The sequence below is a fragment of the Bos mutus genome, chromosome 7 (genome assembly GCF_027580195.1).
Source record: "Bos mutus isolate GX-2022 chromosome 7, NWIPB_WYAK_1.1, whole genome shotgun sequence".
Taxonomy (NCBI): domain Eukaryota; kingdom Metazoa; phylum Chordata; class Mammalia; order Artiodactyla; family Bovidae; genus Bos; species Bos mutus.
Window position 1 is genome coordinate 92,453,576 of NC_091623.1, and position 27,977 is coordinate 92,481,552.

The following is a 27,977-nucleotide window of genomic DNA, read 5'->3' on the forward strand; positions in this document are numbered from 1 at the left end:
ACCTCAAACTTTTAAAACAGCTCCTTCCACCTGATCCTTCCCCAGTCACCTCTCCCAGTTAACATACTAAATGGAACCATTCTCCATACAGTGAGTAAAGTCAGAAACCCAGAGTCTATGTGCCTTCCCTTCTACCCCCACATTCCATCCATCAGTTCAGTTAGTTGCTCAGTTGTGTCCGATTCTTTGAGACTCCATGGACTACAGCACACCAGGCTTCCCTGTCCATCACCAACTCCCGAAACTTACTCAAACTCATGTCCATTGAGTCAGTGATGCCATCCAACTATCTCATCCTCTGTTGTCCCCTTCTCTTCCTACCTTCAATCTTTCCCAGCAACAAGGTCTTTTCAAATGAGTCAGCTCTTCACATCAGGTGGCCAAAGTATTGGAGTTTCAGCTTCAGCATCAGTCCTTCCAATGAATATTCAGGACTGATTTCCTTTAGGATGGACTGGTTGGATCTCCTTGCAGTCCAGGGGACTCTCAAGAGTCTTCTCCAGCACCACAGTTTAAAACCATCAATTCTTCAGCGCTCAACTTTCTTTATAGTCCAGCCGTCACATCCATACATGACTACTGGAAAAACCATAGCTTTGACTAGATGGACCTTTGTTGGCAAAGTAATGTGTGTGCTTTTTAATATGCTATCTAGGTTGGTCATAGCTTTTCTTCCAAGGAGCAAGCGTCTTTTAGTTTCATGGTTGCAATCACCATCTGCAGTGATTTTGGAACCCCAAGAAATAAAGTCTGTCACTGTTTCCATTGTTTCCCCAACTATGTGCCATGAAGTGATGGGACCAGATGCCATGATCTTAGTTTCCTGAATGTTGAGTTTTAAGCTAACTTTTTCACTCTCCTCTTTCACTTTCATCAAGAGGCTCTTTAGTTCTTCTTCACTTTCTGCCATAAGGGTGGTGTCATCTGCATATCTGAGGTATTGATATTTCCATCCATCAGGAAGTCTTAAATGTTCTATCTCCCACTTAATAACTTCTCTCAATTTCTAGAACCAACAGCCTGGTCCAAGCCCCCATTATCAGTTTCCCATATGGTCTGGTACCTGGTCTCTTTCAGTCTTCCCCCCAACAATCCATTGTTCAGAAAACAGCCTGAGTGATCAATCTTTTTTTAAAAAGGAGAAAATTTCACCCCTCTCTTCCCTAAAACTCTTTGATTGCTTCAGAATAAAATCATGGCCTATAAGACTGTGCATGATCAGGTCCCTCCCCATCTTTCCCCTCAGCCCATACTGTGGTATCACTCCAGTCTCCTTGCTCTTCCCCCAATATCCCAAGTCCCTTCCCATTGCAGAGCCTTCACACCTACTGCCTTTCCATTCCTTCTGGAGTGCTCCTTCTCCCAGCATTCCACATGCCTGGCTTCTTATTCTTACATTTCAGCTCTTCACAGAAACCCTTCTACCCAGCCCAGTGCCACCTCCACAAGCACATCACTTTGGTTTAGTTGTTTCACAGCACTGATTGTGTGTGTGTGCATCTTCTGTTTTCCCTTTACAGTGGAAGCTCCATTAAAGCAAGGACTCCATCTCTTTTGTTCACACTATATCCCAAATACCTGGCCCAATTAGGTGTTCAGTATATACATGTTGAATAACTGAATGAATTAATGGCAGCCTTTTTGTTTCAAGGTTTATTAACAGGGACCCATCCTTTTTGGCTCCTTTTGCCCCACCTCCCAACCCTAATCAACCTCCCACTCTAGGGCTTCACTGTAGTTTCTGAATGTTAAAGGTGGGGTAGGATAAACTTGGAGATCATTCAAATTTGTGCCTTCCAGGGACTTCCCTGGCAGTCAGGTGGTTAAGACTTCATGCTTCCACCGCAGGGGGATGCCAGTTTGATCCCTGGTCAGGGAACTAAGATCCCGCATGCCAAGTGGTGTGGCCAAAAAAAAAGTTTGCCTTCCAAATCTTTTTACTGTTAATGCATAAAACAATTCTTTTCAAACCCCAAATCTCTCACAGAATCCCTACATATCAAATACATAAAGCAGGAAGTGCCCTTCTTGAGGGAAACTATGTGGGCCTTATAGTTCTGAGAAACAGTTTAACATTCATTGTTCTGCTTATTTCAGTTACTTCATGGTACAGGAGAGTCAGCGGAGGCCGAACGCGGCGCCATGACCTGCCTCTTTTCTGAGCCGGATGCTGTCTCGGGAGCTCCTGGCCCTGTGCTCTTTCCACAGCACCAGACTGGACTCTGTAGAGTCTTTCCAGCCAGGGCAGACGTGCACCGGCAGTGTCTGCCATGGGGAGACCTTGGGTCTTTGATTACCTACCCCTCAGACTGCTGTCCCAGAGTCATGTGAGGGGCTGGCTGCGGGGTAGACTGGAAGTGCAGGGAGTTTGGGTGGGGAAGCCAGGTGTCTGTGTCGGAAGGCCATTGGGGCTCGGGGGCTGGGGGCTGGAGGGTTGAGAAGGGCTGCCCAGGCCTGTGGTGGTCTCTCCCTTCCTCAGGATGAGGCTGCTCAGCTCCTGGAGTAGCTGCTCCTCCAGGGACCCATGTGTCTGGGGGCTGATCTTGGAAGGGGGGCCCGGAGGGGGCTCAGGCGGCCTCTCCTCCCAGGCCTGGGGGCCTGCTTTGGACAGAAGATATTGATCAAAGGACCTCTGGCTGGGGAGGGCGGTCTCCGGCTTGGCTGTCCGCTCCCGTGGGGTAGAGAAGGAGGTGGAGATGTCCTCGGTCAGCTCGGGGAAGGCCCCCACTTCCTCATACACCGGCTCCTCATACACAGGCTCCTCCAGTTCTTCCTGCTCCTCCACAGACCCCTGGGATGACTTCATTGGCTGGATGAGAATGGGGTCACCAGAGGCAGGCACAGAGTTAGAGTTCCCAGATTATTAATCGCTAACATTTATTGAGCTCTTCCTCTTGACCAGATGCTGCAAAAATACTTTTGCATGTATGATGTCAAAAACAGCCCTGTATGATGGATACACTGCAGGTGAGTGAGCTGAGGTACGGAAGAGTTAAATAAGTTGCCCAGGATCACACAATAGGTAAATGGTGGAGCTGGGGCTTCAACCCAGGTCTGTCTGACTCCAAAATGCATTCACTTAACCACTTCCTTCTACTTCTCAAATCCTGTGACCACTTCCCCCTTTCTTCACTGCATCCTACCATCCCTTGTTTTCCTCATTCCTTCAGGTCGCAACACTCTCTGTCCACCCGCACACACACTCACGTATGGCCTGCATCGGGCAAATACAGACAGCACATGGGCTCAAGCAGCACAGAGCACAGGGCTGACAGGCACAGAACTGGAGCAGGCACAGTACTCACAAAGAACATGGACAGGGTCCTCCGGTTGTGAAGTCGCCGCTAGACACAGGTAGGGTGGGGAGGCAAGGAGGGAGAGACACAGAGACACAGTGAGGCCTGGCAGCAGGAGCTGCAGGTGGAGAATTGGGGCACAGAGAAGGCAGAGGGGGCACCAGGCTGGCAGACATGCCATTTCCTCCTGCAGTGTGCACAGGGCATGGGCAGGGATGGCTAGGGGAACCTCACCAGGGTCTGATTGGCAGATAGGAGGGTGGCCCCACTGTCATCCCCACGGATGGGCAGCAAAGGCATGGTGCCAAACTTCTGACGGGCGAGGTCAGAGGAGGAATGGCGTCGTAAGACCACTGGCTGCTGGTCATCGTGCTGGAGAGAGGGCGGGGGAGGCACCGGTGGGCATGGGAGGTGCTGAGGGTAGAGCTGGGCCCACAGACCTGGCTCTCAGCTCCCTCCTTCCCCTCACCTGGGCTTTGAGGATGCTGGTGGTCCAGTCCCACATCTCGTCCTCGTCTGTGCAGGACAGGTAGCTGGGGGTGATCAGAGTGGGATCACCAGGAGGGAAGGGGTCACAACTAGAGAGGTGGAGGATAGGAAAGGCCGGAGGACAGGGAGCCTGGCTGGGAGGTACTCACAGGTGCATCTTCTCCAGCATCAATGTGAAGCCCCACCTGAGAAGCAAAGGAGACCAGTGATGTGGGTGATCAGAAAGCCAGAGGGGTGGTGGCATTTCATGCCTCTAGAAGGGTGGACTGGGGGAAAAAACTCACGGGGTGGGAGGCTTGAACTTTTTGCGGATTCCAAGGTAGACCTTGGCATCTTCCAAAGGCCACTCTCGTTCCGGTTTAGAGCTCTGACAACATGAAGGCCAGCAGTGAGGTTGAGAGGTGAGAGAGAAGGATCATGGTTAAGGAGGTCAAGAAACCATGGAAGCACTGGAGTTGTATGAAGTCAAAGGGTCAGAGAGGTCAAAGGGCCAGGGAAGCAATGAGACTGATGGAAAAATGGGCTGTGGAGTGACAGGGTCGAGCAGTCAGGGCTCCTCCCACATAGCCATCCAGCCTCCCTCCGCACTCGCCCAGGGCCCACCTTCTTCTCCTTGAGCAGCAGCAGGCAACGGCCACGCAGCAGAAAGAACCTCTCCTGGAAGCGGTTTCCCAGCAAGCGGGGGGGCTCCTCCCGACACCGCAGCAGCCCCACCCGTGGGCTCTCACGCCGGATACCTGGGCACAGGTGGGCAGGGCAGGGCTAGGTGGAGGGTCCCTGGGAGAGGCCTGGGGCAGGGAGCGGTGGTGGTGCTGGGCTGAAGAAGGAGGCTCACCTGTGAAGAGGCAGCCAGCATGGGCCAGAGAGACTTTTCTCAGGAGCAGGGAGGCCGAGCAGGGCTCTGGAAGTTGGCACCATTGGAGGGCCTGCTCAAGGACCCTTTCCTTGGGGTGCAGTGGCCGCTCTAGGGGGCAAGATGAGGGTAGGTGTCAACCAGATATCCATCCACAGCCTGGCGCCCCCTCCTCCTCACCCACCAGTCACTCATTCATTCAGCCAGCCAGCCACAGGCATAATTTAGCACTGACTGTGCCAGGCACCGGGCTGCCCCTGGGGATACAGTAGGGAGCCTGAAACACCCAGCCTGCCTTCACAAAGCCCACAGCCTGGTAAGGGAGCAGAGAGTAACAGATAAGTAAATCAGGTAAAGACAAACCAATATTCTGAAGGAAACAATAAAAAGCTGAGAGAGAGAAACAGGGCAGCTACTGAGACGATAGGGTGACCAGGCAAAGCCTTTCAGAGGAAGCATTTGAAGATGAAACACAGAGCCTGAAGGATTGGGAAGAACAAGCCATTCAGAGATGGGGGAAGAGGACTCCAGGGACGATGAAATGCAGCACCAAAGGCCCTGAGTTAGGAAAGATGTGCTTGAACTTAACAGCCAGCACGGCTGAAGCAAGGAAGACATGTCATTTGAGATGAAGTCTGAAAAATAAGTGAGTGCCAGATATTCAGGGTCTTGTAGGCTAGAATAAAGGGTTTGAATTTTATTTTAAGTGCAATGGGAAGCCATTGGAAGGTTTTAACCACGGGAATGGCATGATGTAATTTATGCTTGAACATGCTCATTGACTGCTGTGTGGAAAATGGCTTGTTGGAAGGCAAGAAGAGACACTGGCCAGCTGTGTCCTTTATGGAGCTGTACATTTTCGTGGTTAGTGTTGGGGTGCAGAAAGATCATGGTGACTTCAACTAAAGTGGTAGCAATGGAGATGGAGAGGTGGTATATTTAGAAAGATACATTTAGACTCAAGAGGACTAGTTAGCCGGTAGGTATGAAGATGAAGGAACAGAAGGAGTCCCAGAGGAGTCCCAAGTGTCTGGCCTCGATAATGCTGAGTGAATGCTGATTCAGTGACGGAGTAGGGAAAACTAGGAAATGGCTTGGGCTTTTTGTCAGGGGAGGGGGTTGGGAATTGAATTTGGTCTTAGAATTTTTTATTCACCTTTTTTTTTTTTTTGGTTGTACACGTGGCATGTGGGACCGCTGGTTCCCCAACCAGAGATCAAACCTGCATCCCCTCCAGTGGAAGTGTGGAGTCTTAACCACCGGACTGCCAGGGTAGTCAGGTCTTGGGTATTTAAAATATGACATGTTACAAGATGTACAAGTGCAGGAGTCAAGCAGGCATCTGGCTATGTGAGTCTGGAGCTCAGAGGAGGGGTCTGGACCACACATAAACATTTGGGGCCAGCTTATTAGTGGTATTTAGAGCCACAGGAATGGATAAGGCTCACCCAAGGAAACACACAGAGAAAGGAAGAGGGTTGAGGATTGAGCCCCAGGTCCCTCCAGCATTTGGAGCCTGGGCAAAGTAAAAAGAGACACCTCCTTTGATGTGAAAGAGAAACCAAGGGTCTCTGGGGCCCACGAAAGACAAGAGTACAGAGAGTATTGAGAAAGGGTGAGTAGGAACTTCTCTGGTGGTCCAGCAGCCGAGACTCCGCACTCCCAATGCAGGGGGTCTGGGTTCGATCCCTGGTCAGGGAATAGATCCCACGTGTCACAACTAAAACTCCCACTTGATGCAACTAAGACTTGGCACAGCCAAACAAATAAATACAAAAAGGAAAAAAAGAAAGCCCGAGAGGACAGCTGCTTATCTGGTAACCCAGAAGTCTTGGTGACTTTCACCCCGAACACACGTGGATGCACACATGCGCTGTCATACGCACCAAGCTCCCCGTGCTCTCGAATCTCAAACGTCACCCACAAGTCCGTCCCAGCTGCCGTCCCCCGAATCTCCAATACTTGGTTGGTCAGCTCCTCAGCAGTCAGTGTTGGGGATACCTGGGGTCAGGGCAAGAGCGGAGGACCCATGCAGGTCAGGCTACTGCCCCTGCTGCCCGCCACCCTCTCATCTCCCCTCCTGTCCCCTCAAGACTCACCTTCAGGGTGACACAGTTGTCTGGGAGCTGCTGCTCTATGAAGACCTCCATGATGAGGTCTCCAGCCTGGGACAGCTGAGGGGAGGAGTAAAGAAATGAGGACACAGTACAAAGAATCAAGGTCAGAGGACTCCTTAGGTTGTCTCATGAGTGCTTCCCCTACAGAGGCCTCCTCTGAACCCTCACCCCAAACATCGCTCAGACCCTTTAAAGAAAAGAAACTCCAGGCGTGGTGGCACTGTGTACGGTAGCGCTTGAGAAGACAGGTTGGAGTCTGGGTTCCGACTCTGCCACTCGCTACAGTACAACCTTGGATAAGTGACCCTTCAAACCTCGGTTTCTTTGAAAAAATGGGACCACCTACCTCCTAGAGTTGTGTGGCACCAAAGTGAGATTACAGGTGCTTGGAATATAATTCGTCCCCAGATGTTAGCTACAGCATTTATTAGTCTTCTCACCTCTTTGTCTAACTTAGCTAACCCTTCGTTGGATCTCTACACCTGGAACTAAAGTGCTCCTGCCACCCTTCTGTAATGAAGAACCCTCAGGGTAGAATAAATGGAGCAAATCCTAAACCAACCACCTCTCCCCAAGGCGCTCCTCTCCTTGGGTTTCCTGTGGCCTAGAAGCAGAAGGTCACCTTCCTATCTCGATGTCCCCTCCTGGCCCACTCAGAAGTCTAGGGTCAGGACAAGTTACCTGCACATCCTTCCAGGTGGTGATAAGACTGACCTCCAAGTCAATCTGGGCTACCTGGTCAGGGTCAATCTGTGGAAGAGCCAAAAGGGTGTGTGTCTGTGGATGTCTGTGTGTCGGTGTGTGTATGCATTAGCGGGAGGCTGCGGGAAAGAGAGTAAGCCCGGAGACATGTGCAAGACCAGAGCCCCTGGAGGAGAGGGGGAGAGGCCAGAAGAGCCGAGAGCTAAGGGGCAAGGATGTTAGGAGTGTGGTTACAGGAGACAGGGCCCAGGGCTCTGGGATGGGGTTCCTGATACAGAGGGCCTTTGGAGGGTGAGGTTAGGGGTTTGTTGGGACAAGCAGGATCCAGCATCCAGGGAGAGGGACCATAGGTCATGGGTCAGGAAAGCTTACATCAAAGACAGAGATGTAGCCATCGATGAGCTCCTGCAGCACGCGCACCTCGTGCTCCCCCCGCCCATCTGTCTGGAACACGCTGGGCGCGAACAGCAGTGCCAGGTTTCGTGTGCACATCTGGTTCAGAGAAGCGCACTTCTGCACCCTGTGGAGGGGTGTGAGGGTCTCAGGTGGGTACAGCAGTCATTTGGTAAACACTTATTGAGTCCCTGCTATATGCCTGGGCTAAGCACTTGGGCTACAGCAGTGAGTTAGACACAACCCTGCCCTCAAGGAGCTCCCAGTCTAGGGGAAAGACAGACTTACACATAGGGGTCAGCAAACTTTTTATGTAAGTTTATAGATAGTAAATATTTTAGGCTTTCATGCTGTACCATCTGTCACAACCCCTCAATTCTGCTCTGGTGGTGTGAAAGGAACCATGGGATATATATAGAAGAATGGGTATGACTTTACATTTTATGTACAAAACTTTATTTACAAAAATAAGCAATAAGCTGGGTTTGGCCCAGAGGCCATATTTATCCAGTCTGTAATTAGTACCATACAACTGAGACTCATCCTGGAATCATCTAAAAAATCTGTCTCTCCCAATAGACTGGTAAAGGTAGACTTGCATCTTATTCCTCTTTGTGTCTCCAACATCTAATCCTTTGCTGCCAAAGAATATTAAATAAAACAAAATAATGCCTATTGTTCACCATTTCTGAATGCTTACCACATATATGCCAGGTGCTGTGGTAAGTTTACAACAAGTACATCATTTAAATCTCATATAACCTATGAGATGGATGGTTGTGGTGATGGTTTAGTTGCTGAGTCATGTCCGACTCTTTGCGACCCCCTGGACTGTGGCCCACCAAGCTCCTCTGTCCATGGGATTTCCCAGGCAAGAACACTGGAGTGTGTTGCCATGCCCTACTACAGGGAATCTTCCCAGACCAGGGATTGAACCCTGGTCTCCTGCATTGGCAGGAGCATTCTTTACCGCTGAGCCATCAGGGAAGCCCATGAGGTGGATACTATACCTTATACCATCTTCCTGTTACAAATGAGGAAACTGAGGCTCAAAGAAAACAGATAATTTATCCAAAGTCATGCGCTAGAATAATGGAGTCAGATTGAGGCCTAGGTCTGTCTGACCCCAAAGTCCATCCTGTGAACCTTTATGCTGTTACACCTTCACTGAACAATTGTCTATGGGGTGGATATGTGAATGTAAGTGAGTGATTGGACAGAGGTAACGAAGGATCGGGGGGAAGCCTGCAGGGGTCTGGCTGTACTGACCGATAGAGATGCCCAATGAGGGTGGCCAGTGTGCGGCGGTTGACCCGTGGCAGGCAGCCAATCACTTCTTTGTATTTCTCCAGGCGCTGGTTCTTCTGGGGCAGCTCTGGGGATGTGATGGGCAAGGGGTGGTGAGAGTCGGGGAAAGAAGAGCAGAGGGATTTTTAGAGAAACAAACCCAGGATGGATGTGTCTCCGCCCCTTCCCACCTTTCCCTGAGCTGAGTCCCTGGGTGATCAGCCAATTGTGGCAGGAGTGTTGGGGTGGGGGCTGCCTAATCCCACAAGGGTGCCTTATAGATTCTGGGGGGGTGGGGCGTGGAGTTCCTGGCTGGGTCTCCATTGCCCATGAGGCTCTTGAACCCACCAGCAGCCTCCCTCCAGCGAGGCAGCAACCGTGCAGAGGTCACAGGATCATCAAGCTCTCGAAAGAAGCGTTTGAGCGTGTCGGTGACATCCTCCACAAAGTGCTCCCCTGGTCGAAGCTTCACGGACCGGGCATCCCGCCGGAACTCAGCCAGCAGCTTCAGGCTGCGGGCGCGGGCACCCCCTTTCCGGTATACGCCCTCCAGCCGGAGCCCTGTGAACAGCCAGCATCTCAGCTCACCGCTGCCCAAGACCTGCTATCACTCACCCAGTGCCCTGTCTTTGACCCACCCCCCCCATACTGTACATGGCTATTGGGGGTAGGATGGTCAGATAGAAATCAGCCTCTCTGGCCTTGCTTCTTGGGTCCCTACTCCAGCCCTCACCTTCAGAAGGTCCATCCCTAACCATGCCATCACACTGCAGCTCCCTTCTCTCCTCACCACTTTGATCTTTAAATAGCACTCTATGAAATCACATCACACTCAGGACATGTTATTCACAGGTTTTGAATTTATGAATTCATCTACCTCCTAAAATGTATTTGGAACCCCCAAATCAATACCTGTGGCACTCTGCAGTCACTTGTGAACATGCACAAATGGAGAAAATTTTCAGTTGCCTGATGAACATTTTCCCAGCTAAGGCCTCAAGCAGTAAACAAGTGTCATTCTAATGGTATATTTAGAGCCACATATTTTTGCATTCTTGTTCTTCTTTGGGGGGGGTGGAATCTCACTGTTTAAAATGGCCCCCAATTGAGGGCTGAAGTGCGGTCTAGTGTTCCTAAGTACCAGAAGGCTGTGATGTACCTTGTGGAGAAAACACATGTGTCAGATAAGCTCTGTTCAGGCATGAGTTATAGTACTGCTGGCAGCAAGTTCAAAGTTAACGAATCAACTGTATAGTAAATAGAGTGTCTTTAAAGCAGACTCATGGATACAGAAAACAAACTAGTGGTGACCAGTATGGAGAGGGAATAGGGAAGGAGCAGTATACTGTTAGGTATAAAATAAACTGTAAGAATGTATTGTATAACACAGGGAAAGCAGAAAATATTTTAGAATAACTATAAATGGAGCACAATCTTCAAAAATAGTGAATCACTATATTGTACCCCTATAATTTACCAAATATTTTACATCAACCATACTTCAATTAAAAAATAATAAAATAAAAAAAATTTAAAAGATGAAAGCTTGGACCTATACTCAATATCTTATAATAACCTATAATGGAAAAGAATCTGAAAAAGAATATAGGTATTATATATTTATACACACACATACACACACAACTGAATTACTTGGTCGTACACCTGAAACTAACACATTGTGAAATAATTCAATTTAAAAAGAGAGGAAAAGAGATGAAAACTTAAAAAAAATTAAAAGTGTCTTCAAACAGAAGCACACATAAAACAATGTTACATATTGATCAACTGATGAAAATACGACCAGAATTTCCCAGGAACTTAACTCTGTATTTCCACTGGGGCAACAGTTCAGCATTCATTGATCCAGTGTTTTCAGTGACTTTATAACTGCCATGAATCATGAGAATTGAGTGTATTTGTTTTCTTAATTATTACCCATCATTCCCACAAGGCTCTGAGCTTCACAGAACCTTCCTCGTTCACTGCCCCACCCGCTGTGGCTGGCACAGGGGAGCAGCTCAATAAATATGTGTTGAATGAAGCGTGGTGGTGCAAGATCTGTGGAGCAGCAGGGAAGAACACCCACACTTTCTCCAGGGCTTTTCACTGGGCCTCTCACTTCAATCCTCCTAGGAACACGTGTGAGGCTGAGAAGCGGATGGGGTCTATTAAGTTTGGGGAGTCAGTACATGAGGCTACTGCAAAGGCGTGGAGGATGTCTTTAACCACTGACTCTCCATTGTCTGTGTAGTAAACATAACTATTTGTGGGCGCATGGATGTGCCTTCTTCCCCTTTACTGTCCTCCTTAGTTTTCTGAGAATTTTCTTCTCAAGAGTCCGGCCTTCTAAAGAGGGTTTGCTGGGGGAAAAGAATTAATTTGATCCTTATTCGATAAAGAGAAAAAAGCAGAGGCCAAAACTCACGAAGAATTCTGGGAACCCCTTGCATAGTTCATCCTTTATGGCTGGAAAACCCTCCCACACAGAATAATTCTACTCAGACCCTCAACGGTTTTGCTGCTCAGCTTGGCTCTTGCCAAATAGCTGCACTCTCTCTGTTCTCCATAGCTCTGCATCTCTAGTAACATCTGAGGGCCCTGTTCCTTCCATGCCCACACCCCAGTCAGAGTAGCTATGGAACACTTCAGTTCAGTTCAGTCGCTCAGTCGTGTCTGACTCTTTGTGACCCCATGGACTGCAGCACCCCAGTCCTCCCTGTCCATCACCAACTCCCAGAGCTTACTCAAACTCATGTCCATTGAGTCGGTGATGCCATACAACCATCTCATCCTCTGTCGTCCCCTTCTCGTCCCGCCTTCAATCTTTCCCAGCATCAGGGTCTTTTCAAATGAGTCAGTTCTTCACATCAGGTGGCCAAAGTATTGGAGTTTCAGCTTCAACATCAGTTCTTCCAATGAATATTGAGGACTGATTTCCTTTGGGATGGACTGGTTGGATCTCCTTGCAGTCCAAGGACTCTCAAAAGTCTTGTCCAACACCACAGTTCAAAAGCATCAATTCTTCGGTGCTCAGCTTTCTTTATAGTCCCACTCTCTCATCCATCCATGACCACTGGAAAAACCATAGCCTTGACTAGACAGACCTTTGTTGGCAAAGTAACATCTCTGCTTTTTAATATGCTGTCTAGGTTAGTCATAACTTTCCTTCCAAGGAGTAAGCGTCTTTTAATTTCATGGCTGCAGTCACCATCTGCAGTGATTTTGGAGCTCCCAAAAATAAAGTCTCTCACTGTTTCCACTGTTTCCCCATGTATTTGGCATGAAGTGATGAGACCCAGATGCCATGATCTTCGTTTTCTGAATGTTGAGCTTTAAGCCAACTTTTCCACTCTCCTCTTTCACTTTCATCAAGAGGCTCTTTAGTTCTTCTTCGGTTTCTGCCATAAGGGTGGTGTCATCTGCATATCTGAGGTTACTGATATTTCTCCTGGCAATCTTGATTCCAGCTTGTGCTTCATCCAGCCCAATGTTTCTCATGATGTACTCTGCATATAAGTTAAATAAGCAGGGTGACAATATACAGCCTTGATGTGCTCCTTTTCCTATTTGAAACCAGTCTGTTGTTCCATGTCCAGTTCTAACTGTTGCTTCCTGATCTGCAGATTTCTCAAAAGGCGGGTCAGGTGGTCTGGTATTCCCATCTCTTTCAGAATTTGCCACAATTTATTGTGGTCCACACAGTCAAAGGCTTTGGCATAGTCAGTAAAGCAGAAATAGATGTTTTTCTGGAATTCTCTTGCTTTTTCAATGATCTAGCAGACATTGGCAGTTTGATTTCTGGTTCCTCTGCCTTTTCTAAAACCAGCTTGAACATCTGGAAGTTCATGGTTCACGTATTGTTGAAGCCTGGCTTGGAGAATTTTGAGCATTACTTTTCTAGTGTGTGAGATGAGTGCAACTGTGCTGTAGTTGGAGCATTCTTTGGCATTGCCTTTCTTTGGGATTGGTATGAAAACTGACCTTTTCCAGTCCTGTGGCCACTGCTGAGTTTTCCCAATTTGCTGGCATATTGAGTGCAGCACTTTCACAGCATCATCTTTTAGGATTTGAAATAGCTCAACTGGAATTCCATCACCTCCACTAGCTTTGTTCATAGTGATACTTTCTAAGGCCCACTTGCCTTCACATTCCAGGATATCTGGCTCTAAGTGAGTGATCACACCATCATGATTATCTGGGTCATGAAGATCTTTTTTGTACAGTTCTTCTGTGTATTCTTGCCACCTCTTCTAAGTATCTTCTGCTTCTGTTAGGTCCATACCATTTCTGTCCTTTATTGAGCCCATGTTTACATGAAATGTCCCTTGGTATCTCTAATTTTCTTGAAGAGATCTCTAGTCTTTCCCATTCTGTTGTTTTCTTCTATTTCTTTGCACTGATCACTGAGGAAGGCTTTCTTGTCTCTCTTTGCTATTCTTTGGGACTCTGCATTCAAATGGGTATATCTTTCCTTTTCTCCTTTGCTTTTTGCTTCTCTTTTTTTCATAGCTATTTGTAAGGCCGTCTCAGACAGCCATTTTGCTTTTTTGCATTTCTTTTTCTTGGGGATGGTCTTGATCCCTGTCTCCTATACAATGTCACAAACCTCCGTCCATAGTTCATCAGGCACTCTATCAGATCTAGTCCCTTAAATCTATTTCTCACTTAACCACCTATAGGTCCTAAATGCGTCACATGTGCTCTTTATCACCACTATCCTGGAACATGAGACTGTGTGCAGCCCCATTTTCTTTCTTTTTATTTTTTGGCCATACCATACGGCATGTGGGATCTTCCTTGACCAGGGGATCGAACCTGCGCCCCCTGCATTGGGAACGTGGAGTCTTAACCACTGGAACTGCCAGGGAAGTCCAACAGCCCCATTTTATTTTTTAAAATCTATTTAATTATTATTAAAGTTTTCGGCTGTACTGTGCGACATGTGGGATGTTAGTGGCATGCGGGATCTTCGTTTTCTGACCAGGTGTTGAACCTGCTCCCCCTGCATTGGGAGCCTGGATTCCTAACCATTTAACCAGCAGGGAAGTCCTGGCCCACTTTAAAGATGAGGGAACTGAGGCTCAGAAAGGCAGAGCAGCTCGTCACGGTCAGGTTGCAGTCTCTGGAGGCAAAGTTTTTGAAGGCAAGTCACATGCACACATCTCCCTCCTCAATCCCATTTAACCTGCAGTGCCCATGTTCCCATCCCTCACTAGCTCAGTCTCAGCCAGTACCCACTCACCATGCTGAGTGACAAAACTGATGCAGGCATCCACGATGATGGGGATGTCACCCCGGCTCATCTGCTGCTCCTGCAACCCTGTGCCTCCCCCGCCGGCTGCCCCGCCAATGGCCGCGTTCCATGCTGAGAAGTCTAGCCGGCCCTCTGCCTGCAGATACAGTGTCCTGAGACCCGAGAGATCTGAGTCAGAGCCAGCTCCAGGGGAGTCCTCAGGCTAAGAGGCCCAGGAGCACAAGGATCAGACTTCCCAGAGACACCAGCAGGGGGCAGCAACACCCAACCCAGACAGGGCCCCTGACTAGGGAAGTGACTTTGAGGAAGTGGGCAGTGGTCCAGCAGGCCTGGGTGGAAGGTGTGAACTGTGCTCTAGGAAGCGGGGCCCAGAGTCAAGGGTAGGGGCAAGACTTACCTTCCTGTCTCCACCAAAACCAAATGCTCTTTCTTGTCCGGGGTGTCAGCTGCTGAGACCACACCTTGGAGGAGAATCATGGGACACTATCATTATCATCTTCATCATAGTGATTAATATTCATTAAGTATTTAAGGTATGTAGGTTCCATGCTAGGAGGTTTACAATCAATACTGCCTTAAACCTTTTGAGTTACATACTATTATCCCCACTTCAGGCTCAGACGGTAAAGAATCCGCCAGCAATGAGGGACATCTGTTTCACATAAACTCAGAGAGGTTAAGTTAACATGCCTCAGATTACTTGTTATGGCAAAGCTGAGCTTGAACTCAAGTTTCTTGTCTCCAGATCTCTAAATCTATCCTACACTGTTCCTCTTTTAAGAGGAAAAGAGAATTCCCAGTCCCTTCTCTCAGTCCCCAACCAGCAAGCAAGTGACTCCAAATAATGATAATAACACACATAACATATAACATTTATTGAATACCTGTAAGATGCCTCCTGCCAAGTTCTGTGATAAGTGTTTAACATGCATTGCCTTATATGAAACTCGTTACAACCCTACTATTGAGCCTAATGTGAAGATGAGGCAACTAAAGCACAGAGAGGTTAAGTAACTTGTCTAAGGTCACACAGCCAGCAAGTGATGGTGGGGTGGCGGGGTCTAAATCTGGGAAATTTGACTTTAGAACTTCTGCCTGAATCCACTATTCCTGCTATCTCCCATAGGGACCCTAAATATATGAAGGTCGACTACCCAACCCCTCATAGCCACCCTTCATCCCTGCCCCAGCCCTGCTCACTGATCTCCTGTAGCCGGCGCAGATGCACCATGTCTTCAGGGGCTGGGGGCCCAGGGCCTGATGCCGGGCACAGGAAGAGGTGATCTCCACGAAGAAGGCCGAACCCAGACATCCAGAGGCCAGGGGCCAGGGTTGTATGGGAGGGGGACCGCAGCCACAGGCGACCCAGCCGCAGCAGCCCAGGCCCCAACAGCTGGTGACAGCTCAGCGGAGAGAACCACTGTGAGGAGGAGGACAATGGGAAAGAGGAGGGCAGGGAAAGGGACAAGGGTGGGCAGAGAAGTAAGAGTGAGAGGGATAAGGGGAGGCAGAGGAAGACATGGAGAGAAAGCCAAGGAAAGAGGGGAATGAAAGGGATGGGGAGAGAGTAAAGAAAAGACCGGTGCAGGAGACAGGAGATGGATGGAGAAAAACAAGAAAGAAATGCAGTTTAATTCGATTTGCTCCAGCCGACACAGAGAAGATGCCTGTGCAGCAGGCAGTGTTATACCCTTAATTGGGATGTAGGGAAAGACACACTGGGTAGCTGCATGCTGTGACAGAAGAGTCACGAGGCCCCAGGAAGTTCCACCCCCAGGGGGCCAGGCAGAGGCTTCATGGAGAAAGGACTATTCCTTTTCTCAAAGCAGTAACTCAAAGCAGTGCTTCTCAAGCTACTTGTGCTGAAGGAACAGGGAGTTTAAAATTTTTTTACCAATCTGTCACTAACCAACACTTTGATTAAAAAACAAGAAAACAAATTACTAGAAAAGTGAAATGAAAAAAGAATGACATATAAAATATAAGCCCCCAATTTTTAAAAATTAGACCCCACACATAAAATTATTCTGTCACATTGCTATGAAAGATTCTAAATAGTGACTCTCAAGCTCTATACTTAACCTGTCACGGGCCGTAAGAGAATTCCTCGGCCAGGACCAGGTAACAGACCACACTTGGGGTAGCACTGCCTTAAAGGATATTTGAAAAGTGGTGGCTCAGTGGTGGTGAACTCGCCTGCCAGTGTAAGAGACGTGAGTTTGATCCCTGGGTAGGGAAGATCCCCTGGAGGAATAAATGGCAACTTGCCTGGGAAATGGACAGAGAAGCCTGGCGGGCTACAGTCCATGGGTTCTCAAAAGAGTCAAACACGATTTAGCAAATAAGCAAGAGATAATAGGAGGAGACTTGGAGGGCTGTATCAGAGCCCTTAGAGGATATGAAGACAGCTTATTGGTGTGAGGAGTTCTGAGTGGGGTCAGAAGCCAGAGCAGGGGAGCGCTTCCTACAGAGTAGTGTCAGATATACAGACTACCTGGTGAGGCCAGAGGGAGGCCCTTGAACCTCACCGAGGGCAAGTCACTGGCCACCTGCAGGGGTGCCGCTCGGAAGAGTAAGGCGAGGAGGGCAGCCAGAAAGGGTTAGGGAGGAACTGCAAGCTGCCAGAGCTCGTAACTTTCTAAGAAGCTGTGGCGGGGCGGGGAGGTGGCACATCAGGGTGATGAGCTGAAGATGGAGCAGGGCTGGGGGAAAAGCTGTTTAAGGATGGGAACGATTATCACTGTCATCGCCATTACTACTTCAACACCCACAGATGGAGGGCTTGCGGCGTGCCAGGCAGTGTGGGCCTCACGTGTCACTTAATCCTCAACCCCAGGGGGTAGATCTTTGACACCCACTCTACCCATATGGAAGAGCTCACACATGTGAGTCGGAGGACTCAAATCCCAGGATATCTGACTCCAGGGATCTAGATTTAATGCCAGGGATCTAATTTAATGCCAGGGGTGGGGTGCAGGATGGAGAGAGTGCCTTGCCTGGGAATGGAGAAGCTGGGTCAGATGAAGGCAGCTTTGCCTGTGGACTTGGAGATCTGAGCCTGGGGGAGGGGGCAGGAGTTAGGTGGCAGCCTCTCTGAGGGAAGAGCCCAGCACAGTGCAGTCTGGCCTGTGAGCTTTGCAGACAGAGGCCTGACTTCCGTCCTGCGCTCTACTGCCTTCTAGCTCTGTGACCTTGACTGAGTGGCTTCATAACCTCTGAGTTCTAGGTGTGAAATATTGATAATCCTTACTTCTAAGTGTTGTGAAAATTAAATGAGATATTGAGTGGGCAGCGTTTAACACAGGACCTGGCACAGAGTAAGTGCTTAGTCAACCTCAGCTGTTAGTGGCAGGGGTGGGCGTGGCTGCAGGAATAGGAGGGGACAGGATGGGGGCAGGGTGTACAGGGAACCCACGAGCTGTAGGCGGGGGATGGGTCTCAGCTATCTCACCTTGCCCAGGGCGCTGGTCCAGGCCTCCAGACTGTCAGCTCCATCTGTGCCAAAATGCTGAATCCTCCCCCCGGTGAGGATGAGCTCGAAGGAGAAGGGGAACCTAGAGAGATGAGGTCCGGGAGGAGGGACGGGGTGAGTGAGGGGGCTGGCAGGCTCAGGATCAGGAGGGAAAAAGGGAAGTTCAGGGAACAGGGTGGGTGTTACCTGTCGAGGTCACCTGGGTCAGTGGGTGGGGGGTTCACACCCAAACATACAACATCCTGGGGCTGGATGAGGTGGAGGGGTTCAGGGCTGCTTTCCGACACAAACATTTCCAGAGCCGCACCCAGGACACACCACAGTCGGGGGGGAGCTAAGAGGGAAAGTGGTGGTCAGCAGGCAGCAGACCTCTGTCCCCACTGTCAGAATTCCCATTTGCCAGATATTATTCTATGCCAAACCCTCTACCTACGTAGGATCTCCTATAGTCGTCACAACTCTATGAGGGGAGTTTTTACATTCAATCCTGTTTTGCAGATGGGGAAACTGAGGCTCAGAGTTGAAGTACTTGCCCAAGTCACATGGGGAGAAAGCAGTAGAGCTGCAATTTGAGCCCCCATGGTGTGACTTCAAAGCACAATCACCCAATGCTGCCCCTCCCCACCCCTGCCACGGTCCCTCTGACCCCAGCACCCTTGTCCATTTCAGGGCATGTCCTATCCCAGTCCTCTCCTCCTTATCTTTCTAGGGAACACTCCCAACCATCCTGGTTTCTGCCCATCCCCTCCCATCCCTTGGCTCCCCTCTCACCATCTCGGCCCCTGCGAGGGGGAGGGGGTCCAGCTTTGTTGCTGATGGGACCACAGTACAGGAAGCTGCTGTAAGTGGCAGGCACCACCACTTCATTGTACACGCCAGGGGAGGGGTCTGCAAGGGAAAGGAGAAGTGGTCACGTCAGGCCAGTGCGCTGGAACCCCCTGATCCCCTTGGGAAAGTGCTTGAATCGAGGAAGACAGTGGGACCCAACTCCATCGGCAGCATGGCCTAGTAGAGCCCAGTGGTGCTGGACCCCTCACCACCCAGATCAGAGAAGAAGGTGGCAGGCAGTGATGAGGTTTCTAAGCCAGTCCTTGCCCACTGCCTGTCTCCACCAGCCAGCAAACAAGTAAGCTCTGGGTGGAAGGCTCAGGCAGGGGCCCCTCCTGTAAGTGTCTTGGCCCCTGTGGCATGACTACTGGAGACCAGCCTGTGTAAGATGACCATTTCTATGATCAGACTTCCCTTGGGCAGGTGAGAACTGACCTATGGGTTGACCCGACCTATGGGTTGACCCTGACAGGGATAGGCCAGCACTAACACCTCAAGCATCCAGATCCACTCCAGACAGTGGTCATTAGTGGTCATTTCAAATACGAAGAAATAGGGCCTAGAGGACTTGGAGGGTTGGGAAACTGCCCAAGTTGGGCCATTGTGATGGGCTAGCTGACAGGTAATTGGGGGCCCCCGCCAGAAGAACCAAGGCACGGGTCAGGGCTGAGAATTCTTGCAGGGAGAGAGAGGAAGCCTTGTGGGGATTACCTGGGGGCAGGAGACTAGGGAAGCTGCCATCGAGGGCTGAGGGGGTCCAGGGCTCCTCTCCCTCAAAAGCCTCGACACAGAGGAGCTGGGTCATGTTCTTCAGCAGGTTGGGTCCTGCCACAGCTGCACATAGTGCCTACAGGGAGAGAAGGCCTCTGTCAACCCCAGCACACAACCTGGGAGCCCTGGTGACAGTCCTCCTGTCTTCAAAACAGCCCCACTCCAAGTTTAGGCATTTCAACTCAGAGACCCATCAGCCCCGGCCTTCCCTCCTACCTGGAGAAGCTGGCTGTGATCTGGATACTGAGGGTGGGGCTTCCGGAAGAGACCGAGCCGGTACTTCCGAGAGATGAACTCTCCCCGAGGGCCAGGGGTGGTATCTGGGTGCAGGCCCTCACCTGGGGGGAGTGACCCTGCCCAGAAGCGGTTGGCGCGATCGTTTCCCAGGACAATGAACAACTGCAGGGTCACAGGGAGCAGAGGCAAGTGACAGAAACTTGTATCCCCAGGCATTCCAATCCTGTCCCCAGGCTGGACCCAAGGCCTTTTCACACATGCTCCTTCCACCCCAGCCCACACCCCCAGACACACATTTCCCCTCTGCAGACTTCTCACCTGCACTATCTCATTACTCCACACACTTGTGTCCAGCTTCAGGCTCTGCACCTTGGAGATCCCAGAACCCAGGGCCCGGTGCTGACCTGTTAGGGTGTGAAGGGCATGGGCACCCTGAGCCCTCCTGCCCCGAGCCCCCGAGCCCCTCCCCGTTTCAGCTAAAGGCCCCAGCCCTCACCTGCGCACTGCTTGCAGATGACCACTCCCAGGTTGACCGCAGCCCAGTCTGGGCGGGAGGCGCCACAGTCCGCGCAGTGCCGGTTTGCCCGATTGGACCAGATCTTCTCAGCCACCTCGTAGTCAGACAGGGTCTCGGTTACTGCTTCCTGCAGAGCGGCCGCCCAGCTCTGCCGAGCCCCCCCAGACTCGGCTGTGAAGCTGAGGGGTGGACAGCCAGTCCGTGGGCCTGGACACCCAGCCCCCTACCCGCCCCACCACCCGGGGCATTCCTGCAGCAGCCACCACAGCCATCGTGGGGCCAGTCCAGCCCCTCCTGACATCCTTGACCCTGTTCACTGGACTCCCGTCGGGACACACCCACTGACATCCTAAGGAGGAGGCCTTGGGGCCTCTGCACCCCAGTGTTCCCCCTCAAGGTCTCTCCCCCGGCCTTGCCTCCTGCCAGTCTGGGCCCCACCTGAAGCAGCGATGTGGTGTGAGCAGGTCGAAGCTGCGACTCTTGGTCTCCCGCACACTGCAGCCTTGTAGTTCAATGAAGCAGATCCCGATGCCCAGAGAGAAGGCCTGGCAGAGTCGGGGGTCGGGGGCAGTGGGCAGGCACAGTGAGGTCCGAGTGGGCTAGGTCAGGCCCCTCAGCCCTGGCCCAGCCCTGCTCACCTGCTCACTCTTGTACAGGGCCAGCTCTCCAGGGCTCAATGCAGCAAACACCTTGGCCTTGTGCCCACGCAGCTCCAGCATGCCCGTGCGGAGGGGTCGAGGTGGCTGCGGGGGCCGGGGGTGGCCCAGGAGGCGCTGCTCCTTCAGGCAGGACTGCAGCGTGGAGCACCACATGTCCCGCTGAGCTGGCGGGGGACGGGGAAGCAGGTAAAGTGGGCTGTGAGCTCACCTGGCCTCCCCAGCCCTGCTCTGAACCCAGGGGGCCCTGGCCCTCACCCTCACTCTCTGTGCGGAACACGAACACCCTCTGGCCGGTGATGACCTGGAACTTGTTGTCCTTGCTGCTGCGGGTCATCTCGATGGCCGTCAGAGGGATCACACCCTTGGGGAAGGGGTCCTGGAGGGACAGACAGCCCATTGGCCCCTGGGGACAGGAACTCAGCCATGTGCACTGACCCCCGGGGGCCAGCACCAACATTTAATGAGATTCGGCACTCATCCCGCAAGCAGTGGGGTACAGCTGCTAACTGCGCTCCTTTTGACCCTGACAACAGTCACATGGTGCCTGCCTCTCCACCACGGGGGGATTGGCCTTCCAATCCTGAGCCTTTCTCAGCTCTCCCTCTCCCTTTCCCCAGGCCCCATGAAGCATCTCCCAGACCTACCTTATCACTGCCAAAGTACATGAGACTCCTCCCGTTGAACTGCACAAAGCGCCTCTGAAAGACGTAGTTTCTGGGGAAGGGAGAGGCTGAGATCAGTAACTGGGAAGACCTGCACCCCAGGGGTCCTAGGATCTGGGAGCACTTGAGACCCGACCTCCACCACCAGCCAGCCTCCCGTGCCCCGCTCCCCTTCCCAGCAGCCCCACCCCTGAGGGGACAGCTTGTCTAGCCAGCCACTGAGCAGGGGCGTGGGGCGGTCTGCCATGGAGGAGAAGCTGGCATAGGGTGAAATGAGGTCATCATTGGTCTCTGTGTCCAGGGTGGGCAGGGAGAGGGTGGAGTCCCCAGGCAGCTCAAGGCTGGCATAACCAGCATCCTCACGTGCTTCCAGATCCGGCCTGCTGAGCCTTGTGGGGGCCAAGACAGAGGGGAACACACTTTAGAGCCAGTTCCCTGGGCAGCCCCACCCACAGCACCTACTGGAATGCCCGGCAGGTACCAGATCTGCTTTTTAAGCAAGGGAACAGGGAGGCCGAGAACCTAAAACACGAGCATGGATCTTCTTCCCAGGGCACACTAGGACTTTTCTTTTGAAAAATGTCAGTCCTTTGCATCTGCCATTAGTATTACTTGGTGGAAAATTGGGGAATAACTAACACAGATGACTTCTGCCACAGCTGCCTATCTCATCAATAAGTCTGATTGGTTCTTTCTCCAAAAAGTTCTTGCCTTTCTCTCCCTGGACCAAGTTCCCAATAGCTCTCACCGAAGTGAAGGCAATTGTCTAACCAGTCACTTGCTTCCATTCTCGCCCTTCCACCAAGGATGCGAATAAGATCATTTCACGCACCTGCAGGAATCTCTACAATGACTTCCCGTTAACACCTATCAAAATTCCTTACCAGTGGATGCAAGACTGTGTACAGAGAGACGCAGGGCAACTCTGACAACCTCATCCTGCATTGCCTTTGCCTTGCTCACTACAGTCCAGCCACATTCTCTTCCCTAGTTCAGAGTCTTTGCCATACTGTTCCCTCTGCCTGGAACACACTTCCCTAGGCTGCTTCTTTCCATCCTTCAGGTATTCCTTCCCAGAAAGTCCTCTATTATTCTGTCACTTTCCAGTGGTTCCTTACCTCAGCTGTACAAATCACTTAGGAAACTTAAACATATCTGCATATGAACCCCATGTGCATGCGTGTGTGCTCAGTCATGTCCAGCTCTTTGTGACCTCATGGACTAGAGCCCGCCAGCCTCCTCTGTCCATGGGATTTTCCAGGCAAGAATACTGGCATGGATTGACATTTCCTACTCCACGGGATCTTTCCAATCCAGGGATTGAACCCGAGTCTCCTGCATTGGCAGGTGGATTCTTTACCACGTAGCTACCGGGGAAGCCCTGTGTGAGCCCCATGCCAGACACTTAAATTTGAGTCATTGGGAACAAGGCCCAGGCATCTGTCATTTTCAAAGTTCCCCAGGCTGTAGTGCAGCTCGGGTTAAGAACCTCCACCCTACCCTACTTGTTTCCTACTTAATTGAGAAACTGAAGCAACCAGAGGATAATCGCCACAGACCCCCAGCGGCCCATCTGCCCCATTCCACATATACACAGTTTTCCTCCTGGTACTATGACAAACACCCCTGTCTAAAGCTGATCTGTCCTCTGGGCACTTGGTTCCAGTCCTCTCACCTACACAAGGACATCACTCCAGACTTTGTCCCTTTTCTGTCTCCTATATCCACTAGTTTTCCCTCTCTATCAGATCATCCCTATTCACCTATGAATATACACAGCATTCCATGCTATTAAAGCCCCTTTCTTGACTCCACTTCCACTATCAATAACCACTCAAACTCTCTGCTCTTCTTTGCAGAAAAACTTCTCAAAAATGTTGTCTTCATATTTCCAGTTCCTCTCCTTTGTTCTCTCTTGAGCCCACACAAATCAAGCCTGCACTCCCAGCACTTGTCAAGGTCCCGAGTAACCTCCGTGTCACCAATTCCAGAGGTCAATTCTCAGTGCTCATCTACCCGACCTTCAGTAGCATTGGATACATCTGACCTGACCTCTTCCTCCACCTTATATCTGTTCTTCCGTTAGCTCCTGTGGCATCAACTTCTCCTGATTCTCCTCCTACTTCACTAAGGTTTTTTTTTCAGCCTGTTTTGTTGATTCTTCCTTCTATCCCCAATCTCTCAATCCTGGAGTATGCCAGGACCTTATCTTGGTCCTCCGCTTTACCTACACTCACTCACAGCTACATACACCCATCTAAATGCTGACAACACACAAACCTAGATCTCCTGTTCAGACCTCTCCCCCAGACTCCAGACTTGTATATCCAACAGCCTATTTACCACCTCTTCTTGGGCATATAATACACACCTCAAATTCAACACATCAAAACCTGAACTCTGAATCTGCCTTACTCCTGTGTTATGCATAGTCTTCCCCATTTCAGACCACAACAACTCCATGAACTTTCAGTTGCTCAGAAAAGCACTATCAAACGGTCTTTGAAATTTGGTTGTTTTATAGTTTTAGCACAGCTCACACCAGACTAGCCACATTTCAAGTGTTCAGCAGTCACACGTGGTTACTGGCTACCACACCGGACAGTGCAGGCTCAGACGGAAACCCTTGAAGTCTTTCTTGACTCCTCTTTTTCTGTCACAATTCAATTTACTAGGACAGTTTGTCTTCAAGATATAACCCAAACCAACCACTCCTCACCCTTCCCACTCTCATAGCAGTAGCCTGAGATTTCTCACCTAGATCACAGTAAGAACCTCCAAACTAGTCTCTCTGCTTCTGCTTTTGCCCCTACAGATCATTGCCAACACAGCAGCCAGAGGGATTCTTAAAATGTAAGTCAAAACCCTTCCAATAGCTCGCTTCCCATTTCACTTAAGAGTAAAAGTGAAAGTCCCGATATGGCTCCTTTTGCCTCTCTGACAGCGTCTGCCCCAGCTCTTCCCACCCTGGCCCCCTCTGTCCCAGCCCTGCTGACCTTGTCATCGCTCCCGGATCCCCTGGTTACACGGCCTTCTCAAAGTCTCTATTCTGCCCACACTTCCCACCTGCAGCATTCTTCCCCTAGAAGGACTAACTCCCTCACTTCTTTCAAGTTTTAGCTCAAACATCATCTTCTTAACACTCTGGCAACTCCTGGTGAAAAACTGCAGTCCTTTCCCCCCCTCACCCCATCCGGCCCTCTTACCCTGTTCAATTTTTTTTCATGGTACTTATTACCTTTTACTGGAGAAGGGCATGGCAACCCACTCCAGTATTCCTGCCTGGAGAATTCCATGGACTGAGGAACCTGGCAGGCTACAGTCCATGGGGTCGCAAAGAGTCGGACACGACTGAGCGACTAGCACTTTCACTTTCACTATTACCTTTCAACACAGGAATAACTCATTTATTACATCTATTGTTAATTGACTGATTTCCCACAAGGGCAGGGATTTATGATCTATCCCAAGTATTTACAACAATATTTGACATTCAGTAGGTGCTCAAAAAAGATTGTTAAATGAAAGAAAGGCACTTCTCCGTATTTTAAGTCATATATCCATTTCTTTGTCTACCTGTTTTATTTCTTATCTGTCCCCAATGAGTCACAGGCTGCCTAATGGGAGACTGGGTCTGTCTGTCATATTCATCCTGAATCTCAATAACCCAGTTGGCACACAGTGGACACTCAACACACATTTGATGACCAATGGGAAACACGGCTGCCACCAGCTCAACCCGCTCCTCTTCCTGCCACAGTCACTCTATGGACCACTCACCTGTGTTCAGCCCTTTCCTGACAGACACCTCTGCCTTCTCTTCTGTCGGGGGCCCCTGGGACCCCCACAGGCTGGACACCATAGTACAGGCAACCAGGGTCCATGATGTGCACTGGCAGGTGGAGAAACAGGGGAGACAGGGAAGAGGTCAGGTGAGAGTCCTGAAGGGCACAGCTCCTTTCCCCCAACCCATGATAGCCAACCTACCTGTGCCCGTTGTGGGCCTGAGGGCAGGGGTGGGGGCAGCTGTCTGAGAGCTGTCTGGGGCCCTAAGGAGAGAGGTCTAGTGGTCATTCAGGGAGAGAGAAGGAAGGACAAGCCCTCATGCCCTGCTCCTCCCTGCCCCCAGCATTGGGTCCCAGGGAGCCGACCCCACTCACATGTCCTGAGCTGTCTGGGCCCCGCCTCTCAAGTCCAAGCCAAAGTAGATGGCATTGGGCATCATCTCCACAGTATTTGAGGCCGACGGCTGCTCGGAGGAGGACCTCGGAGGGACAGTAGGGGACCTCGGACTCAGGCTGGGCTCTGGGCTCTTGGATGCCTCTGGTCTCCAGACGGCTGGACCCAACCCAGGCCTCTGGGTGGTGGCGGAGCCACTGAGTCCACCAAATACTGTCCTGGGCTTAGGCACAGGCTTGGTGGGCTGGGCTGGGGGTGCTGGGCTGTGCGAAGGCTCCATGGCACTTTCAGGCTGGGGATCCGGGGGGCCCTCGGCAGTGCCCGCCTGCAGCAGGCGCAGGATGCGCTTCCGGTGCCCCGTGGCGTTGACGCCCAGCTGCCTCAGCTCCCCGTGGCCCAGGCCACGGGCCGCACCTGCTGTAGCCAGACCCTGCTGCCGGAACGCGTCTGCATACTGCTCCAGGTGCACCAAGGCCAGCCACACAGCGATGTCCAGGTCCTGAGGGGCAGCCATGGGGGCTCAGGCCATTGCTGGGGGAGGGGCAGGGTGAAGGGAGGGCTCAGGCTGAGATTCCCCCTCCCTGTCCCAACGTCTGAGGCTTGGACAGAGGCCACCAGACTCCAGTCTTCCTTCAGAGAAAATGACCAGAAGCCTGTGATCCGGAGGCAGAGCCAACCCCAAACATTGGAAAGGGCCTCCCCATTGTAGGAGCACCCCTTCATTTGCAGAGGAGGAAACTGAGGCCAGGGAGGGGAGGAGGCTTGCCCCAGGCTCATGGCAAGCTGGCTTCTTGGTGAGAGCGTTGGCCCCTTAGCTCCTGCCCACGCAGTGTCTGGGTCAAAGCTCTGCATATACTCAAGTCAGCAAGCCTGGGACAAGACGCCAGAACCCTGCAGGGGTGGGGATGACAGAGGCTGGTGGGGAGGAGGGGCCCACGATGAAGCTGCTATGACACAGAGGAGAGGGGAGGAGAAGAAGGGAGGCGCACCTCCCACTCCCACTGGTTCCAGGGCTGAGTATAGGCTCCGGCCATCCTAATCCTGGTCGTTCCCAGTTCCTCCTCCCCTTCCACCTATTGTCTCTGCTCAGACTTCCTTCCTGTCCCTCCAGCTCTGGCCGCCCCCACATCCTGCCTGCCTTGGTCAGGCTGTCCAGAGAGCTCTAGGCAGTACCAACATCTGGGCAGAGGCCACTTGGGGAGTGAGGATGGGGCAGAGAACTAACTGGGCCAGAGAGATGAGGGACCGGGGGTACACCAGGGTCTCCACCCAGCACCCACCTGCAGCATCTTCTCCCATATGTGTGTGCAAACTGGAACACCCACCCTGCAGGAACTCACACTGCGAAATGACATTCCCCTACCTCTGCTTTCTCCAAGCCTTCCTTTGCCCTGTCCATGCCTTTGGACTCAGGTCTCTGAGGCTCTGTCCCATTCCACCACCTTGACGTGGACCCTGATCTAGTTAGTACCTAGACCTCTCTTGGATCCTCTCTCCGTGAGTTTTTGTCTACCCTGTCCCTGTCCCCACCCCCATTCCATCTCCATCTCTATGTCTAAATCCATCTCGGTCCCTTCCTTGTTTTGCTGTCATTAAGCCTCTCCTTGCCTCTGTCTCCATTTCAACTAGATCTTCAGTTTTATCTGTGTCTGGCCAATTCTGACTCTTAGGTTTCTGTCTCTGCCTCTGCCCGTACTTCTCTCTCCCAGTTTCTCTCCTGCGGGGTCCTTCTTACCAGAACTGCCTCTCTCCCCAGCATCAGTTCTGGCCTCTCTCTGCCTCTCTGCGGCAGAGCCCCCTCCCCAAGCTAGGGCCCGGGTGCTGCACCTCCCGTCCTGACTCAGAGTCCAGTTTCCCGGTGACTCAGGCCCGACTCGAGGGCACGGGACTGAGAACTAGGAGGTGAGCGGGGCAGGAGTGGGGGGGGTGGGGGCCAGGGGGGGCGGGCAGGGCAGCACAGGGCAGCTCCGGCTACTACGAGGGAGGGGGCAAGGAGGGAGGGGGCAGAGGCCGGCAACCGGAGGGAGGGGCTGATCGCGGCGGGGAGGGGGAGAGGGGAGGGCCGCGGGCGCGGAGTGGGGCCAGGGATCCCACAGAGGCCCTCGAGGTGATGGGGAGGAGTCTGGGAGGCAGGAGCCGGGGGGCGCGGGGGTCCTCACCTCACTACGCGGCCGCCGTCCGCTCCCCGGTACCCACCCGCCGCGCCGTCCGAGGCTCCGGGTCGCGCCGCGCCGGCCCCGCCTCCCCTCAGCCCTCCC

At 51.6% G+C, this 27,977-nt stretch overlaps 1 protein-coding gene across 2 annotated transcripts; it reads right to left on the reverse strand.

The window, feature by feature from the left end:
• Window positions 1-1,638: 1,638 nt before the first annotated feature.
• On the reverse strand, window positions 1,639-27,972 carry ARAP3 (ArfGAP with RhoGAP domain, ankyrin repeat and PH domain 3). 2 transcript variants are annotated; one of them, XM_070374512.1, is made up of 33 exons: window positions 27,879-27,972; window positions 25,701-26,250; window positions 25,528-25,589; window positions 25,321-25,432; window positions 21,729-21,929; window positions 21,523-21,592; window positions 21,134-21,254; window positions 20,858-21,042; window positions 20,658-20,764; window positions 20,199-20,398; window positions 20,021-20,106; window positions 19,682-19,864; window positions 19,406-19,541; window positions 18,638-18,754; window positions 18,053-18,200; window positions 17,846-17,948; window positions 15,595-15,814; window positions 14,792-14,855; window positions 14,383-14,546; window positions 9,486-9,698; window positions 9,120-9,225; window positions 7,830-7,977; window positions 7,437-7,505; window positions 6,738-6,812; window positions 6,525-6,639; window positions 4,621-4,749; window positions 4,389-4,522; window positions 4,070-4,152; window positions 3,935-3,970; window positions 3,766-3,829; window positions 3,531-3,668; window positions 3,306-3,344; window positions 1,639-2,809 (listed from the first exon to the last, which is right to left on the reverse strand). In XM_070374512.1, the coding sequence occupies exons 2-33, from the start codon at window positions 26,231-26,233 to the stop codon at window positions 2,324-2,326; spliced, it is 4,647 nt and encodes a 1,548-aa protein (XP_070230613.1). In that variant the 5' UTR covers window positions 26,234-26,250; window positions 27,879-27,972; the 3' UTR covers window positions 1,639-2,323. The 2 variants fall into 2 exon arrangements, with proteins under 2 accessions (XP_070230613.1, XP_070230614.1); XM_070374513.1 differs by lacking the exon at window positions 3,306-3,344.
• Between the last annotated feature and the right edge of the window lie 5 nt (window positions 27,973-27,977).